This window comes from Peromyscus leucopus, chromosome 22, assembly GCF_004664715.2.
Source record: "Peromyscus leucopus breed LL Stock chromosome 22, UCI_PerLeu_2.1, whole genome shotgun sequence".
In the NCBI taxonomy this organism is placed as follows: domain Eukaryota; kingdom Metazoa; phylum Chordata; class Mammalia; order Rodentia; family Cricetidae; genus Peromyscus; species Peromyscus leucopus.
Window position 1 is genome coordinate 36556827 of NC_051081.1, and position 19446 is coordinate 36576272.

Here is a 19446-nt window from a genome sequence, read left to right on the forward strand (position 1 = left end):
GCTTTGTAGACCAGGCTGGCCGTGAGCTCACAGAAGTCCACCTGCTTCTGTCTCCCGAGTGCTGAGATTAAAGGCGTGCGCCACCACCGCCCGGCTCTAGTAGGAATCCTGATGAATGGTGTTTGAGTGCTGCTCTAGAACACCAAATTAATCAAGAATTATATCTTTTCCCCCCTATATTCGAATATTGGGTCTAGGAATACTATATGTAACAATCAGGTTACAGAATATTTAGAATAGAGGATACAAAGTATTTTAGCATAGTGTTTCTAAAGTGTTTTGAAGATTAGGAGAATGCTGTGTCAGTACTAATTTCTAGAATGATTTTTAGAAGTAAAACACCCTGGTATCAGTAAGAGTTACTGTGCTGACTTTATGGAGGTTGCATTTGCCTCCACTGAAGAGCTGACATTTGAGCTGTCTCTCTTGCTAGTAGCTAGAAGCTATTACATTTTCCTTCTCTTTGTACAGATGACATCAGTTTCTGTTCCCTAGCAAGGAATGGATGTTATTTTGTCTCTTTGAACAAAGGGAAAAAAGTGAGATTTGGAGCCTAGAAGATATTTACAAAATATCCTTTATTATTCTTTAATCTTTTATTATGATAATTTTTCCCACCCCGAGACAGGGTTTCTCTGTGTAGCTTTGCACCTTTCCTGGATCTCGCTCTGTAGACCAGGCTGGCTTTGAATTCACACAAAGATCCACCTGGCTCTGCCTCCCGAGTGCTGGGATTAAAGGTGTGCGCCACCACTGCCCGGCGACTATTATGATAAAATATTAAGAGAGAGAGAATATATAAATACAGTTAAAGAAGGTTTTAAAAATGTTTTGGCGACTTATTTTTATTTTATGTGATGGGTGTCTTTCTGGCATGTGTGCATGCAGTACCCACAGAGGCCAGAGGAGGCCTTAACATCCCTTGGAACTGGGGTCACAGATGCTTGTTAGCTGTCATGTGGGTGCTGGGAATTGAACCTGGCTTCTCTGGGAATGTAGTCAGTGTTCTAACCACTGGGCTATCTCTCCAGTGCTAGTTCAAGAGTTTTAAGTACTGAGAAAAATAGGGCTATTTAAGATCAAGGATCATTGTAAGTGTGAGGGAAGTTAATTTAAGGAGAAATGCTAACTCTTTAGGATTCAGAATGTGTAAGCTGTAGCTAGGCACCCTGAACATTGTGTTGGCCGTCCTCAGCTTAGGATGCATTTTTGAAATAATGGGAAGAGTTTTAAAAATAACGATGAGCACCAGGCGGTGGTGGCGCACGCCTTTAATCCCAGCACTTGGGAGGCAGAGGCAGGCGATCTCCGTGAGTTTGAGGCCAGCCTGGGCTATAGAGTCCCAGGAAAGGCGCAAAGCTACACAGAGAAACCTTATCTCGAAAACAAACAAACAAACAAAAAAAAGTAACGGTGAGCTTTAGTTACCCAGATGGTATACTCAGATATCTTCTAAAGGAGAACTCTAAAGACCCACAGTTGTTTTGTTGATTCCTATAAAAATATTCCGTCAGGAATTTTAGACGTGTGAAATAATGATATGCATGTTGATCTGTGTCCTCACCCCTGGCAGTGTCTGTGAGCTGAGGGCACTAGGGGAATCTCTTGTTTTTATGTTTAGTGTCTGGTTCCTGAGGTAGAGCTGCTACTCTTGCTGATGGTAGAGCTGAGGTCATCTTCTGTCCTGGTAGTTAGTCTTGGACGCTGCTAACTGACAAGTTTTCTAAGTAATGGGGATATCTGATCCAGTTCCCAAATTGTTAACCTCCCGAGTAAGAGCATCTATTGTTCTAATCAGGCGACTCCTGATGGGCTCCTGGGTAACCTCAGAATGGAAGCTGGTTGCCAGGGGGCCCAGGGCGCCCGGTCTGTTTGAGTCCAGTTGGAACTTACAGCTCCAGTCCCCAGCCTGGGGCATGAAAGAGGGGCCGAAGGTTGAGTGTGCGACTCCAGAGAACTGAGTTCGAGAGCCTCTGGATGGCTGAATGTACTCGTTGCCTAAGGAGGGCGTAAGAGCTCTGTGCCCATTCTCACATAGATCCTGTGGGTCTTTTTCACACCCCTCTATTCATCTGTCTCCTTCATCGTGTCCCCTATGAGTAAACGTGTGAACAAAAATAGTTTCCCTAAGTTCTGTGAGTCGGTCACATCCATGGAGGGAGTTACAGGGACTCCTGACTTCTAGCCAGTCAGATGTACGTGTTAACCACCTACCTACTTCTTGGAGCTGGCTTCTCAAGTCCAAGAGACGGAGTCTTCAGCCTGTCTACCAGGTAGATGGTGTCAGAATTGAACTGATCCTCATGTCCCCGCCCCCTCTTGCTGGGGTTACAGACACATGCCACCACACCTGGCTTTTCACATGGGCGCCAAGGGTCCTAATTCAGGTCCTCATGCTCACTTATTAAGCTCTTTACTCATGGAGCCATTTTCCAAGCCCTGCCTGGTTTCATTCTTAATTTGGTATTTTGTATCTTTTTTTCTTCACAGTTTTGCTAGAGATTTATTGGTATAATTAGTGATCTGCCCAAACACTAGCTCTTTGCTTTTCTTAGTTTTTTTTTCCCCTACTTTTATTTTCAGTTTCATTAATTTCAGCTTTTGTTCATATTCATTTTCCATTTTCTTGCTTGGAATTTAATTTGTTGTTTTACTTTCCCCCCCTGTAGTCATAAACTGGACGTGAGAACCCTTTTTCCAGTGAGAAGGGATCAAGTTCTTCTTCCGCTAAGGCTGTTGGCCCCTTCCCGTCTTGGAGTCAAGCTGTTATTCTCAATATCCCTTTACAGATGGTTTCTGCATGCACAGAACATGTGTGGAGATGCAGCGGTTCCTTTTTCTAAGTTTATTTTACATGTGTGGAGGTTTTGCTGGCGTGTGTGCCTGTGCACCACATGTGTGCGGTGTCCTCAGATCCCCTGGAGCTGGAGCGGCAAAGGGTTGTGAGCCACCATGTGGGTGCTGGAAATCAAAGCCAGACCCTCTGGAGCGGCAGCCAGAGCTCTTAACCACTGAGCCATCTCTCTCCGGCTCCGCTTTCTCTCTCCTTTTTAACATTTTCTCCATTGTACTCTGGCACGCACTTTATCCTGTCTCTGCTTGCCTTTCCCCCTTTAATTCTAGGGATTACGAGGCAAGTGTTCTGCCATTGAGCTACGTCTCCAGCCCCTTTTGATTTTTATTTTGAGACAGATTCTGGCTACATTCGGGCTGGCCACCACCTTACGGCCTCCACACCTCCTGTATAGATGCAATTCAGGTGTGTGCTACCAAGCCTCGCTTTGCTGTCCGCTGCAGAGAGCAGTTTTTCTTGGATTTGTTTATTTTTAAATGGCCTTAAATTCCTCCCACCACCTCGTGAGCACTGAGACCACAGCTGTGTGGTCCCCCACCACACCTGGTGTATGTGGTGCCGGGAACTGAACCCAGGACTTGAGTTCATACTAGGCAAACATTCTTCTAGTTCTTAGGCTCCAGCTTGACTTCTCCAAGTTCAGTGAGACATGCAGGCGTTGACTTCAGCCATATTCTAGGATTCTTGAATATGTGGATTCTTTGGGGAAAGAATGGAACAGTTTTTATCTCCTTACTCCCCTGTTCCCCGTGTGTATTGTCTCATTTGTTAAGGGCCCAGTTGTCATAAAAGTAGTAATTGTATTCCTGCACCAACTCTCTCGGTTGTTCTGTCTAGATAACCTCAGACACACGAAGACTTACAATAAGACAATAATTCCTTCCCTATCCTATCGGAACCATTGTTAATAGTCACTGTGAGATCTGTAGTTGTGATAGGTCGGGGGTGGGGTGGGGAGCATTCTTTCTTAAGCATTTCTCAGGGTCTGCGATTTTGCTCTAGGCCTGTGGTTCTCAGCCTGTGGGTTGTGACCCTTTCACGGAGATCACCTAAGACCATCGGAAAACCCAGATATTTACATTACGATTCATAACAGTTGCCAGAGTACAATTTCCAAGTAACAACAAAAATATTCCGGGTGGGAGTCAGCACATGAGAACTGCACTAAAGGGCGGTGGCATCGGGAAGGTTGAGAGCCGCTGTTCTAAGCTGTGTTCAGCTTCCTCAGCATCCTCGGAGTGTAAGCCTCAGACCCCATCAGTTCTCATGCCGCTGGTTGGACTTTTATCCAGGGATGGTTTTGATCCTTCTGAAGGTCCACGCTTTTGTGTTGGGTGCAGTAATGCATGCCTGTAATCCCGACGTTTGGGAGACTGACATAGGAAGATTGCTCTAAGTTCAAAGCCAGCCTGGGCTTCATAATGAGTTCCAAATCACCGAGGACTGGGAAGACCTCATCTAAAATTAAAAAAAAAAAAAAGAGCATACTTTTTAAAATTGACTAATGATTCTCTAGACGCTGACCTTTCTTTCATAATGGAATAGTTGCTTGACAGGAACATTTCTGATCATTCCAGACCCATACTGCCTTACATATAGAACAGTGCCTTTATTTCTGAAGAATTGTATATTTCTAAAAACCCCTTCCTTGTTTTAGATAGTTACAGGGTTTCTTGCTTTTTGAATAAGCTCTGTGTGGTGTCATGGTTAAAAACTCAGCTGTAATAAAAAAATGACTTACAGACCATGTTCTTCTCAGATGTGATCCTTTCAAATACAAGGAAGGTCGGGAAGCAGGGAGCACTGTGTGTGTGTGTGTGTGTGTGTGTGTGTGTGTGTGTTTCCTGTATTGAGATCAAATCAGGGCTACAGGCAGGCTAGGACTCGCTCTACACTGAGCTGTATCCCCAGCCTGGGAAACATTCTCTGTCGAATATAACGAGGCTTTTTGAAAACCCACATGGTAATCTCTCTGCACTGCAAAGGTGTTTTGCTCTAAGTTACTGTGAAGCCTCATGATCACAGCCTTTATAATATCCACAAAGGCCCGTCGTTAACCAGCTAGTACAGGTTTTCATCTGCAGTGAAAGCCGGTGTGACTAACGGGACGGCGCTCTGGTGATGTTACACAGCTTTCCTTAGGTTTTCATCTCAGTCCTAAAGAACCAGCGTTACTGTTCCCCTTCACTTGCTCACAGTGGTGAATGGAAGATTTGACAGAGCCGTGATGGAGCTTCTCAGAATAAACACTTAACATTGTTACATAAAGATCACTACAAGACAAACAAAGAAGAACATGCTATAAAATCTGTAAAATCTTCATATCGGCGTGCATCTGGTGTTTAGTGTGATAAGCTACTGTTATCCTGATGTTGGGGCATTTCTTAAAATTATATTCAGCCGGGCGTGGTGGTGCACGCCTTTAATCCCAGCACTCGGGAGGCAGAGGCAGGCGGATCTCTGTGAGTTCGAGGCCAGCCTGTGCTACCAAGTGAGCTCCAGGAAAGGCGCAAAGCTACACAGAGAAACCCTGTCTCGAAAAAACCAAAAAAAAAAAAAAAAATTATATTCAAACTGGGTGCTCTTTCAGTTTTGACCACTTACTATCACTCCGGCTATAGATTTAATGTCTTGTTGATAGGAAAGTCCATTTCAGCCCGTCCACTTGGTTTCTTCCTACAGATCAACAGAGATTACAAGCTGTTTGTAAAAGTTACCTTCAGATGACCCCATCAGCTTTCGCTGTCTCTGCCAATTGTAGATGAACCTTAGTTCTACAGAGGCTGAGAAACCAGAGTTGATAAATGTGGTACAATTAAAGCATGCAAGGGCAGGAATCAATGTCTTAGTTGCTCAGTGTATAGAGATACGTTTGATTGTTTTTGTGGTTCCAGATAGCAATTATTTCTAATGTTTATTTTGCAGTGAGGGCCGAGGCAAGTTGACCGTATTTTCAGTTAAAGCTATGTTAGCAACCATGTGTGGTGGAAAAATGCTGGACAAATTGAGATGTAAGTATTTTCTTATTATTTGAAAGTCTTTATTTTGAAATTAGGATGTTTAAACAGCTTTAAGCGAATTAATGTTTTAAGAACCTTGCATAAGCCTCTGTTGTAGCAGTTGGCTTCCAGATACGTGAGCTGTGCCCCTCACTGTTCAGATGGATAAGCTGACTTCACTTCTTGTTAGTGTTTTTAAAAGAGAGAAAACTGTTCAGAACAATGATATTGACATTAAAGAAATCCTTTAAAAATGCTTTCCATATTAGTACTGATGTGATTGGAGATGACTATGTTTTTAGTTAGAAAATAAATGTAATTGCTTTTACTAGGCTCAGACAAGGTTAGCCTTCTTACTAACTGCATTCTTTGCCAGTTGATTTTTGCTGTGATCCAATTTTTCCTTAGTCAGGCTCAGCTGCTTAGAAATTGATAGCCTGGGGTGGTGGTGGTGGTGGTGGTGGTGGTGGTGGTGGTGGTGGTGGTGGTGGTGGTGCACTCCTTTAATCCCAGCACTTGGGAGGGGCAGAGAGGCAGGTGGATCTCTGTGAGTTTGAGGCCAGCCTGGGCTACAGAGTGAGTTCCAGGAAAGGCACCAAAGCTACACAGAGAAACCCTGTCTCAAAAAACAAAAAACCAAACCAAAACAAAACAAAATTTAATGGGGCTGGAGAGATGGCTCAGAGGTTAAGAGCACCGACTGCTCTTCCAGAGGACCCAGGTTCAATTTCCAGCAACCACATGGCAGCTCAAAACTGTCTGTAACTCCCATTCCAGGGGACAACACTCATGGCAAAACATCAATGAAAAAAATGAATTAAAAAAAGAAAAAAAGAAAAGAAATTGATAGCCTGATCCCCTCCCTGCCTGTCCTATCCCTTCCCAGCTGTTTTTCCTTTTATTGCTGTTACTTGCTTTTCATTTCTGTTTTTCCCCTCTTTCCACAAGCTGCCATTTGTAATAATTTAATCTTGCTGCTTGTGGGTTTTACTTATCCAGTCACTGGGTTAGGTGTGTGTGTGTGTGTGTGTTTGTGCCTGCCTGTCTGTCTGTGCACCATATTCACACAGATGTTGCCCTTTATAGAGGGGGCAGCAGTGAAGGTATTCACCCAAATTTAGAGTCCAGTTTTAAGCTGCTGCTCTTCTCCACTGTGTTAATACTGCCATGGCATCCTAAGAGACACACTTAGGACCAGGTGCCATGTTTCCGAGACACGAAAGCCAAGCGTGGGTTTTAGTGAAGTGTCGGAATTCTGTGTGTTGGGGGCGGGGTGCTTTGTCAGAGCCCGACAGGGCCCCAGAACTCACACCAGCCTCTGTGAGCTCCATGACGCACACACACAGGTATCAACATCGTTTTTAAAGAGACGGAATTCTAACTTTCTGTGTTTGAAACATAATTTCATCCATATTATCATTTTTTTTCTTCAGAAGAAATCTCCGTAAAGGAATAGAAAAAGGAAGAAAAAAAGAAATCCTTATATAAGTGGCCCTTAGCATTTGAAGTCTGGAGTGCTCAGGGGTCAGCCATACTGTGCTTTTGCAGATTTCATTTGTGGCTGTTTGTGGTAGTGATGTTCGGTCATGTGTTCGTTGTCACTGGCTGATTGGATGGTTTTAGAGGTACACTGTCTTGAGAGATCTCTCTTTGCTTGTTCCTGTATGCCACTGATAGAGAAACATCACACAGGCAGGATTCCTCAAGTGGTTATCATGGGAGAAGCATCATGTATTCGGATGGTCAGTTTGGGGTGCCCGTGAGAACCTTTCCACCTGGGTTCTCCTTCCCAGATGTGTTCTCTCTGGTGGAGGTGGCTGAAGAATGGCGCAGGCAAAAGAGAGATAAGGTCCTGCTTGGTAGCCTCCAACTGTAGTTTCTTTATTTACTGTCTTCTCCTGCTTGTGGGTTTAGTACGTCCACACTGTGGCCTCTTCTTTCTGACTGCATTCTGTTACTTCTAGTAAAGGCCCCACTGTATTAAATAAACTTCCACTGTGTGGACTACACCTCAGCATTATTATTATTTCTCCTCCTCCTCCTCCTTCCTTTTGCTTCTTGCCTTTTAGTATATTTTTCAAAGATTTATTTATTGTTTTATGTGCACTGGTGTTTTGCCTGCATATATATCTGTGAAGGTGCCAGATCCCCTGGAATTGGAGCTACAGACAGTTATGATCCACCATGTGGGTGCTGAGAATTGAACTCAGGTCCTCTGGAAGAGCAGCCAGTGCTCATAACTGCTGAATCATCTCTCTGGCCCCGCCTTTTAGAATTTTTAAGCTAAAAAATTCCTTCATTTCCCCCTCGACCTTTACAAAACTATTTTTTTACTTATGTGTGTATGTTTGTGCCTGCTTGTCTGTATGTACACCACATTCATACAGGTGCCTGCTGGAACTGGAATTACAGAAGGTCCTTTGCAAGAAAGCAAATGCTTTTCACTGCTGAGCCATCTCTCCAGCCCCTGCCTCCACCTTTTATGTCTGATGTGTTTTAATGTCAAAATAGCATTTTAAATGACTCGGTAAACATTCATGCTTTTGGTCTGAAATGTGTTAGATTTTTCAGAAATGCTTTGGGCATTCCTGTCTCTGGGACATTTACAGAAATGCCCTTTACTGTGGCCCCTAGGGCTGTATTCCTAGATCGAAAGGTAATTTGCATAGGATTCTAAATGCCGGTGACTTGTAGTCAGGGCATAGACTTTAGTTGAAGTGTGATCAAAACTCAGCGTCAGTCAGCACCCCAGCGTGGGAGCAGCCCCCGCAGACTGAAACCACCCCTGCCAAACCAGACCTAGTGGCCACTTGATTGACGGGTGACCGCCTTCCTTTGCCACGGTTCGCTACTTGTTTCCTAGGAAATTTAACCCTCTTGTTTAAACCCCGTCTAGTCATACTGAAAGTGGCAAGCAATTCACTTGCTTTGTTTGTGTTTCGATTTGTTTAAGTTTTATTTTAAAGCTAGTGTTGTGATTGTGAAGAGCAGTTTACCAGATGTGTGGGGGAAGACTGTAGAGATGCTTTTATCTGCTCATTCACTTGGGGAGGAATAATCGGGGCTGTATCTCAAGTTACAGACACACACACCTCTAACACTTGTTTATTATTATTATTATTATTATTATTATTATTATTATTATTAATTTTTGAGCTCTGAGTCTTGTAATGAGAGCCTAGAGCTCTTAGGCTTCAGGGATTCTCCCAGCTCAACCTCAGACGGTCCAAACATCAACATGCTAGCAGCAGTTTTCCCTGGTTGAGCACACTGGGCTTACAATAGTACCAGTTTACATGGCTTACCGTTTCACGTGTCTTCCAAAGACTGCACCCTGAGTAGAGAAAGGCTAGCCTGAGGTTCTCCCGCCTCGGTTGGCTCAAAATTGGCTCTCCTCACCGATGTCTCAGCTGCCTGCTTCTGGTGTTTCATTAACAGGCCCTACAGAGGCCTCTGGTTGAGGCTTCAGTTGAACAGTTTTTGTCTTCAAAGTTCTGTCTCCTTTGCCCGGCCTTTAATCACCTGTCACTCTACCCTCACTGGTGTCTGCCAGCCAGCCCTTGACTTCTCTTTTAATCTGCATCAGAGACGCCCGTGTTTTGCCTTTCTGGAATAATTGAAATGCCTTAGAATTAGAAGCAAGCAAGAAATATTCTCTATATCTGTACTTTATGAACTATAAAAAAAATAATGAAGAAAAGCAAAAACTAAGAGAAGGGATGTTGTGGTTAGGGTTCTGCAGAGCAGTGGTTCTCAGCTTTCCCAATGCTGCAAAACTGTGCTGACCCCAACCATAAAATTATTTCACTGCTACTTCATAACTGTCATTTTTCTACTGTTATAAGTCCTAATGTAAGTATCTGTTATGTAAGATATCTGGCCCAAAAGGTTGAGAACCACTGTTCTAGAGGTACAGAACACATATGCGTGTGTATGTGTGTATGTGTATACATATAGTACATGTATATTCTAATAAATTCTTTACATATACATACATACATCTTTCTATCTATATCTATCTATCTATCTATCTATCTATCTATCTATCTATCTATCTATCTATCTGTCTATCTGGGTTTATTCAGATGACTTACAAGCAATGGTCCAGCTAGCCCAACAATGGCTATCTGTGAGCAGAAGGTTCAAGAATGTAGTAGTTGTTCAGTTTATGAAGCTGGTTGTCTCAGCTGGTCTTTAGTATATGCCAGACTCTCAAAGAAGTAGACTCTAATGCCAGTGAAGGAATGGAGTCACCAGTGAGAGCAAGCAGGCAGAGTCCAAGTTCCTCCTTCCACGTCCTTATATAAGCTGCCACAAGAAAGTGTGACCCAGATAAGGCTGGACCTTCCCACCTCCAAAGTTCTGGATTAAAGGTGCATCTTTTTAAGAGTGGGTCTTCCCATTTCAAATGATTCAGTTAAGAAAAAAAACCAAATCCCTCACAGGTGTACCCAGTCCCTTGGGTTTTAGTTAATTTCAGATGTAGTCAAGTTGACAACCAAGAACAGCCATCGCAGGGGCCAAGAACTCTATGTAAGGTGGGTGTGGCTGAGTCATCAAAGGCTTCGAGCAAGCCCCCTCCCCTTCCGACCTCATCAGTGACATGGGATTTTAATGAGTTGGAGAATGCAGAGTGCCTTGTATGTAGTTGTGTTGTGTGCTTATAAACAGACAGATGTGTGTACATGGGTTTCTGGGTCAAGCCACCCAGTAGGTTGAAAGATGGCCGGAGCTGGAAGTCATCTTTGCCAGGAAGCATTCCTATGAAAGGAAAATGGCTGTTCATTAATAGTCTTGTCTCTTCAGTCTGAACAGCCCTGTCCCTTTGCAGGGACCTCTGGTGGGTAATGAGTCTCCTGAGAGTGCAAGGCGGAGGAGACACAGATGGGAGACCGTCAGTGCTTATATACAGATGTGAGCAGTCAGTAAAACCAGGGCCGCTGTCACCAGGCACAACGTTCCAACGTGCCGATGGTAGATCCGCAGTCTTGTGCCTGTGGCACAGGGGATGGAGGATTTTAGAAACTGGAGGAGACTGTGTGCGTTTTGAGGGGCTCAGTTGTGGATTTCCCACAAGGGGTCAAGCCTACTTCCCCCCTCCTTTCTCTCATCCAGGAACAACTGTTGAGGAACTGGCACACTTTCTTTCAGAGCTGTATAAATAGAAAGTTCACCCTGTTATGTCAGAACGGGATGGGGCTCTAATTAGAGAGCTAATGTGTTTTTCCTTGCTGTGCTAAGGGTGGGGCCTGTGGGCTCACACCCGCCGCACACCCCCGATACCTCCAGCTCTTGTTCTTGATAGCATTATTCGATTTCATTTGCTTCTTTAAGCTTTGTCACAGGCAAGTAGTAAATTACGCTAACTTAGATTCATTACTTGTTATTCTTCATTTGAGAATTCCAAAATCAGCTTAGTTTTGCACCATTTTTCTTCAGATAAGAGAAGCTTATTTAAAAAAAAAACAACTCACTGGTTAAACCAGTAACTCAAGAAGTAATGAGTTACCTCATTCTGCCTTCAGTTTTTAGAGCTAGCTGCACTTCTTCTCTTAAAACGAGCAAACATGTTCCTTTTTCCCCTCTTATAATCAGTGCCCCTTTCCTGATTAAAAAATTACTACTTTGAGTCCATTCAACATGACAGAGTAAATGAGCGAAATTGAAAATAACACATTTTTGTGGGTGTGGCTAGTCATAGATTCTTTGGTGATTATTTCCCTTTATGTTTCTGGATAAATTAGATGACGTGAGTATTGTACGCATAAGCTTGTGATTATGATACTGTGCACCAATCAGTGTGTGGTAGCTAATGTCCCCAGTCCCGTTTCTTCTGTTCATGGCCGTGAGTTACTCATTGTCTTACTAGCTGTGAATACATTTAGTGGTAACAGAAAACTTGATTAATAAGTGACTTAAATACATTGGAGGTTATATTCCTCATGTAAAAATAAGTCCAGAGGCTGCTGAGTTCAGAGTTGGTCCCATGACCCGAGGCCGTCACGAGACTCCATTTCTTTCCATCTTCCTGCCCTGGGTGTATGGTACCCTCCTTAGGGTAATAAGTTGACTGCTCTGCCCTGGGCTGGGGTATTCATTCTGGGCAGAGAGAAGAGAGGTACCAGTACTTTCCCAGCAATCTACTCCAGAGTTTCAGTGTGGATAGGCCCTGCACTTAGTTCTGGTCTAGGTATCACATCTCTAGCTTCTTTATTTCAGTCAGGCTTGTCACGGTTTCCCAAGCTAGAGATTTTTGGGTATCTTCCTAACCTTTGAAAGTTCTTTATTCTCTTATCCAACACATTGAGACACCTTGATTTGATTTCTCTTCCGTATCTCTGGCCACCACTTCCGTAATCCATACTCTCGTGGACAGGGCTTCGTGGTGGCTGCCGTCCGGTCCCTCTCCTCCTCCTCCTCACAGTCATTAGCTGTCTACTCCTGAAAGGTAGCTTTTAAACACTTGGGCTCCACTTAAACATTTTAAAATCAGATTCCACTCGTTTTTGTCTTTCGGAGTTTCTCTCATGACAGAAATGCTGTACTCATCTCTCCGTGGCAGTGTGCTGCCCTGGTCAGAATGTTTCTTTAGTGCTGGCTTCTCGTTTACCACCCAATGAGGACATAGCTGCCAATCTCTGTCAAGGACACTTGGACCCTTCTGTCTGGTTATGGCTCTAAGTTTCACTTGTATCCTGCTTGTACCACATTGTTTCAAATCTTCCTTTTTAGGATCTAGATACTAAATTCCTTTCTTTCAGACTTGTTTGTGTCTGGCATGGAGGTACGGTGCTTGCCTGACATGCATGAAGCTCTGGGCTCACTCCCTGGCACCACATCCACCCTCCCTGGAGTGGTGAAGGGAGGTAGAGGCAGGGTCACCACAAGTACAGGCCATTCTTGACTACGTAGTGAGGTCTGCACCAACCTAGGCCATGTGGAGTCCTTTCTCAAAAAACAAACAAATGCCCAAAACCAACTTCTTTTTAACATATTTAAATTAGATATGTAATCTACTTTTATTTTACGTGCATTGGTGTCAGAAGCTCTGGAACTGGAGGTACGGATAGATGTGAGCTGCCATGTGGGTGCTGGGAATGGAACCCAGGTCCTCCAGAAGAGCAGCCAGTGCTCTTAACCAGTGAGCCATCTCTCCAGGCCGCTGAGAACTTTCTTGACAGCCCCTTGACAGGACAGGAAAGTGCTCTGCCTTTGTCCTCTTCCTGCTCTTTGTCTGACATGAGACTGAATATCTCTCCATTTCTCTGCTCAGGGAGAACTTACAGATTCGCCCTTCCTTCCTCCCTTCCTCCCTCCTTTTCTAGCATTTCCTCACCTGTCGTTCTGCCCCATACACGGTGTTGGTTTTCGGCTGTAGTCTATCCTATTCATTCTTGGTCATGGTTTGTGGTTCGTTTGGGGAGGACACCGTGGTTGAGCCTAGGCTCTCGTGCACGCTAAGCAAGCTCTCCTGTCCCCGAGCCTCACTCACCCCATGTGTGCCCGTGTCTCATAGTGATGACCGCGCTTCTCTGTCGTGTTTATTTTAAAGTCTCAGTTCACTTGTTCTCCTCCCTCCCTCTCGCTCTCCTTTCTTCCCTCTGGTTTTTACGAACACGGTCTTTTGATGGAGCCATGGTTGGCTTTGAGCTTGCTGTGTGGACGAGGATGGCTTCAAAGTTACGGAACGTCTCCTGCCTCTGTCTCCTGAGTACTGGACGACAGGCAAACACCACCATACCCAGACACCACACCTTGCCAATGTTTCTGAAATTGACATAGATTGTCCTTCCTGTCTGTCCTTATTTTTAAAGTAGCTTCTTTTTACCTTATACTAAGATGTCTTTAATTTTTTTGTTTTTTCCCAAAGGTTTATTTGTTAATTTGTATTTTATATATATGAGTACTTTGTCTGCATGTACACCTGCCCACCAGAAGAGGACATCAGGTCCCATTCTAGATGGTTGTGAGCCACTATGGTTGCTGGGAATTGAACTCAGGACCTCTAGGAGAGCAGAGCAGTCAGTGCTCTTAACCTCTGAGCCGTTTCTCCAGTCCCTAGGTTACATTGTAAAGCAGTGTAATTTGATGAAATTTACTCCAGAGTCAGATAGGTATGGATTTAAAGCTTGATTCAACCATTGGCTAAAGTTCTGAGCAATACTTTCTTAGGTCATGTGCATTGGTGTTTTGCCTGCATGTATGCTGTATGAGGTGTCAGATCCCCTGACGCTGGAGTTACAGACAGTTGTGAGCTGCCATGTGGGCGCTGGGAATTGAACCCGGGTCCTCTGGAAGAGCAGCCAGTGCTCTTTACCACTGAGCCATCTCTCTAGACTTTTTTAAAAAAAACATTTATTTTATTTTTTAAAATTATTTTTATTTCATGTGCATTGGTGTTTTAGCATTACTTTCTTATCTGTTACTTTAAATAACTATATGTGAGCACATGTGCACATAGGTGATAGAGGTCACGTTTTCCTGTCACACGGTTTTGAACTCCTGGTTATCTTTTTCGTCCCCTTAAGTCATGAAAAGAGGAATAACTGAGACAGGAACTCTGTACGAAGAACAATGAATAGTGTTACTGGGAATTCCTTTCCCATCCTCTTGGCCAGTCTCTCTGTAATGACAGGACTGTGTTATATCAGAATATCTTGGGATAGAGGAATTTATATGGTGTGTTAGCTGCTTTCCTGCTGCTGTGATAGAATACTCAGATAAAAACAAGTCGGGGAAGAAATGGTTGATTTTGGCTCACAGTCCCAGAGGGGGTAAGTCCATCACCGGGGCGTGGAGGGGCATGGTAGCGGGAGCGTGAGGCTGGCCTGGCAGTTAGGGAGCAGAATGATCACATGTCATCTCCACGTTAGGAGCAGAGTGGGGATGGGGAGGTGAGGCCAGCCCTAACAACGGTGTCAACACTTGTCCCTACACCCACGGGTAAGTGTAGTCTTCACCCCGTGTCAAGGACACTTGTCGCTGCCGCACGTGGAGACCACCGCGCAAAACCACAGCCAATCAAAATGCAGAGTGGCGGGGCCCAGTTCTCGTGGATAAAACGCTTATAAAACGCTCCTGTACCCAAGGCTCGAGGGCCATTGCGGGAAGAGGGCGTGGAAAGAGTGTCGGAGCAGACAATCAGGGGGTTTTGTGGTGGGAGCGTGTCTCCTAGGAATGCCAGAAGCTACACCGTAGAGTCTCACCAACCGCCCAGACACGAGCTGAACGATGACAGTGCCAATAGATATGCCAGAGTGGACAGGGAAACGCCCACGCGGCCTCAGCCCTACCCAAAGAACTACAGGCAACCACGGAATGCTGAGAGCAGGAGACTGTCTGCCCTAGAGAAGGGCTCACCAGGTGGTTGTCCAGTGCCAAATGGTCAGCCCTGAAAACACACACACACACACACACACACACACACACACACACACATATACATACATATATATATATATATATATATATATATATATATATATAAAACATTGTACAGACGGAGCAAGCTGTATTCAGAAAAAAAGGCCATGATTTGAAAGAGAGCATGGGGAGCATATTCAGGAGGAAAGGGAAGGGAGAAATGTTATTATATTATAATCCAAAAAAAAAAAAAAAAAAGTGAGGCCGGGCTACAGGGTATAAAAACACCATGCCTGCTTTTAGTGACATGCTTCCTCCAACAAATAGGTGCCTCCTAAAAGTTTCAAAATGTTCTCCAATAGCATCCCCAACTGGGCACCAAGTGTTTGATACATGAGCCTGTGGGGGACATTTCTCATCCAAACAACAATGTATACACTATTATTATTTTTTAGGTGTTTTAGTTGAAGTAGAATCACATCACTTACCCCTCTCCCTTTCCTTCATCCAGTCCCTCCCATGTGGCTCCCAACGTTCAAGTGGATAGCCTCTTTTTCTTTATTACTGTTATGTGCCGATGTGTATATATGCGTGTACACAAATATAGAAATCCAACCTGCTGATCTGTTTTTGTTGTTGTGTGTATATGGTTTCAGAGCCAACCACTTTGCACTGGACACCCAGTAAGGGGGCTCATCCCTGGGAGAGGCGAAGTCTCCTTTTTCCAGCAGTCTCTAGCCGCCTGAAGCTCTTTGTCTAGGGGTGGGACCCTGTGAGGTTCCCCACCTTCCATGTTGCTCTGCCCGTTGATACCGCCATCGCTCTGGTCAAGTTTATGCAGCCATTTTTAGGAGAGACAGTCTCACTGCGGACTTTCTCGTAGTCTGGCTCAGCAGCCCTTGTTTGTTTCAGGAAACAGGGTCTCGTATCATTCAGGCTGGTCTTAAAACTGCTGTACAGTTCTTTACCTGCCTCTGCCTCCTAAGTATTGTGTGCGTGTCTTATAAAGACAGATACGAAGGAGTAAAGACATGCTGCTTCAGGTTTTTCTTAGAACAGTGGGTCGCATACATTAAAAGCTAATTATCCGTCAGTTAACATGGATCTAGAAAGTTTCTAGGTGGGGGCTGGAGAGATGGCTTAGCAGTGAAGAGCGCTTGCTGCTCTTGCAGAAGACCTGGATTTGGTTTTGATTTTGATCACAGCTGCCTGTAACTCCAGCTCCAGGTGATCCATTGCCCTCCTCTGGCCTCTGTGGGTACTGCACGCGTGTGCACAGCCCCTCCCCCACACTTAAAATATTTTTTGGAAAGGTAAGTGGGCATACGTAAATGGTTATTCCACTTAGTGTTTAGGTATAATCTTTTTTTTTTTTTGTTTTGTTTTTCGAGACAGGGTTTCTCTGTGTAGCTTTGCGCCTTTCCTGGAACTAGGCTCACAACCAAAAATATAAGGTATAATCTTAAGTGATAGGATTGAGGGGCCGTGTGAGCAAAACACAGTGTTAATAAGGAGAGTAATTTGAATGTTAACTAAACACTGTAACTTTAAGCATTGTAACTTTAAACGTATGGTACTTCTGAATGATGCATGTGTAATGGCGCAGAAATAGCACAGAGCCATTTGTAAATTTCAAGGGATGATTCTTTTCTCATAGTTTGCCTTTATTTGCTTTTGTTCCTAAAGACATTTTCTCCCAGATGTCAGATTCCAATGGCTTGATGATGTTTGGCAAGCTTGACCAGTTTCTGAAGGAGGCCCTGAAGCTCCCGACAGCCGTCTTTGAAGGGCCGTCCTTCGGTTACACAGAGCACGCAGTCCGTACCTGTTTTCCACAGCAGGTAAGAAGGACCTTTGACACAGCCTCGGGCTACAGGGGCCTCCAGCTTCTCCCAGACTGCCCCGATGGCTTCCAGCAGAGGCCAGAGTCAAGGCAGGGGACAGGAAAAGTTCACCTGAGGACTCTGGTTCTCAGGTAAGGTGTCATTGGAAGTACTTTAAAGAAAAATCTTTTAAAGGGTTTTTGTTTTTCATTATTGCGACTGAATGTATATGTTTTCCCCCCTTCTTTCTAAGTAAGGTTCTTTAAATTTTAAATCCAGGGATTTTGACCTAAAGCTATTGCGATCTTGGATCATTGTTTCCTGCAGTGTCCACCTGCCCCGGCAGAGTGCACTGAGTGCACATTGCATGTGACATGGGTCAGGAGTTTGGCTGCTCTTCCTGATTTTTCACCTAGAGGTTGGTATGAGTGAGTTCCCAAGAGTTTATCTCTGCCTCGGAGACGGGGAATAGAGTAGATACTCATAACTCAAGGTAGAGAATAGATAAAAGTACTGTAAGACTGCGTTTAGAAAGTTAGGACAAACAGAAAATTGAGGAAAAGATATCTGTTTTAAAATCAATAGAAAAGGGGCTGGAGAGATGGCTCAGTAGTTAAGAGCACTGGCTGCCTTTCCAGAAGACCCAGGTTCAAGTCCCAGCACCCACGTGGCAGCTCAAGCCTGTCTGTAGCTCCAGTTCCAGGGGATCCCACACCCTCACACGGACACACATGCAGGCGGAACACCAATGCACATTAAAAAAAAATACATAAATAAATTTTAAAAAATCAATAGAAAATAAAATTATCCTCTCAGAATATATTTTTTAAAAAAAACAGTATGTTTTTATTTTATGTGCATTGCTGTTTTTCCTGCTTGTATGTCTGTGTGACGATGTCGGATCTCTTGGAATTGGAGTTACAGACAGTTGTGAGCTGCTTTGTGGGTGCTGGGAATTGAACCTGGGTCATCTAGAAGAGCAGCCAGTGCTCTTAACCGCTGAGCCATCTCTCCAGCCCCCAGAAGATGAAACAGTAGTTTTTCAGTTAGAAAACTAAACCAGATAGGAGACAGGGCTTGAGCCCAGCCGTCAGTCATGTGACCAGTAAAGGGGGAAGCTGACAGCTGGGGGGGGGGGGTGAGTGGTGTGGCTCCCCTGCTCAGACCTCCCTCTGAATCACACAGCTTGAATGGAATGTTGTGGAAATGTCCAAGGGCTCAATTTGTGGCTCCTCCATATAGCTGTGAATCTTGCCAGATTCAACAAGGTAGTTGACCACCTGAAAAGGTCAGAATCATAAAGAAAAGAAAAGACAGGAACGTTCCGGATTAGAGTCTAAGAGTTGAAAAGTCAGTGACCCAGGGTTTGCTGGTTTTTTGTTTTTCTCTTACAAGAATAGGACAGTTGGAAAAATCCAAACAAAGTTTATAACCAGATAACAGTGTTCTGCCACTGAATGTTAATTTCTTGATATTGATATTTATCTTTAGCTATGTGAGAGAATGTCTTGCTTTTTTGTTTGTTTGTTTGTTTTTGTTTTTTTGTTTTAAATTCAATCTGTGTTGGATGTGGTGGCACACACCTTTAATCCCAGCGTCGAGGAGGCAGAGGCAGGTGGATCTCTGTGAGTTTGAGGCCAGCCTGGTCTACATAGTGACTTCCAGGACAGCCAGGGATATGGAGAGACCATGTTACAAAAAGTCTCAAAAAAGAGAGAGACAGAGACAGAGACAGAGACACAGAGAGAGAGAGAGAGAGAGAGAGAGAGAGAGAGACAGAGACAGAGAGACAGACAGACAGACACACACACACACACACACACACACACACACACACACACACAAAGAGAAGAAAAAGAAATTCAATCTGGACTATTTATGGAGAAAGGGACACTCATCTGCGCGCGCGCACACACACACACACACACACATACACACACACACACACACACACTTAGAAATAATCAAAGCAAATGTTAAAAAAAGTATCTTCAGAAAGAATAGAAACACTAATAGAGTGAGTTTGGACAAGGTTTAATACAAGAATTAAATTCATCTGGGTGATGGTGTCACACGCCTTTAATCCCAGCACTCAGGAGACGGAGGCAGGTGGATCTCTGAGTTCTAGTCCAGCCTGGTCTAGAGAGCAAGTTCCAGGATAGCCAGGGCTACACAGCGAAACCCTGTCTTGAAAAAAACAAGGATTAAATTCAGTAAATTTTGGAGTTCTTTTTGTAAACAGTCTTTTTTTTCCCTCCTGCACTCTCCTTCCTGCAGTGTATTTCTTCGATGTGAGTTGGTTCTTACACTGTCAGCTGGAGGGTTGTTTCCAGGCAAATTAGAGATGGCCTTGCTGGTCCTGATGCAGGCTTCCTGATGCTTTGGGATGAGCGAGGAAGTGATTGAT

At 44.2% G+C, this 19446-nt stretch overlaps 1 protein-coding gene across 12 annotated transcripts in view; it reads left to right on the forward strand.

The window, feature by feature from the left end:
• The window catches only part of Dtnb (dystrobrevin beta), a 215318-nt gene that overhangs the window by 45627 nt on the left and 150245 nt on the right, over positions 1 to 19446 (forward strand). For all 12 annotated transcript variants that reach the window (XM_028875041.2, XM_028875078.2, XM_028875037.2 and 9 more), the window contains exons 5-6: positions 5780 to 5865; positions 16903 to 17057. In XM_028875041.2, coding sequence (XP_028730874.1) covers positions 5780 to 5865; positions 16903 to 17057 — 241 coding nt within the window. The remainder of the gene's footprint in view (positions 1 to 5779; positions 5866 to 16902; positions 17058 to 19446) is intronic.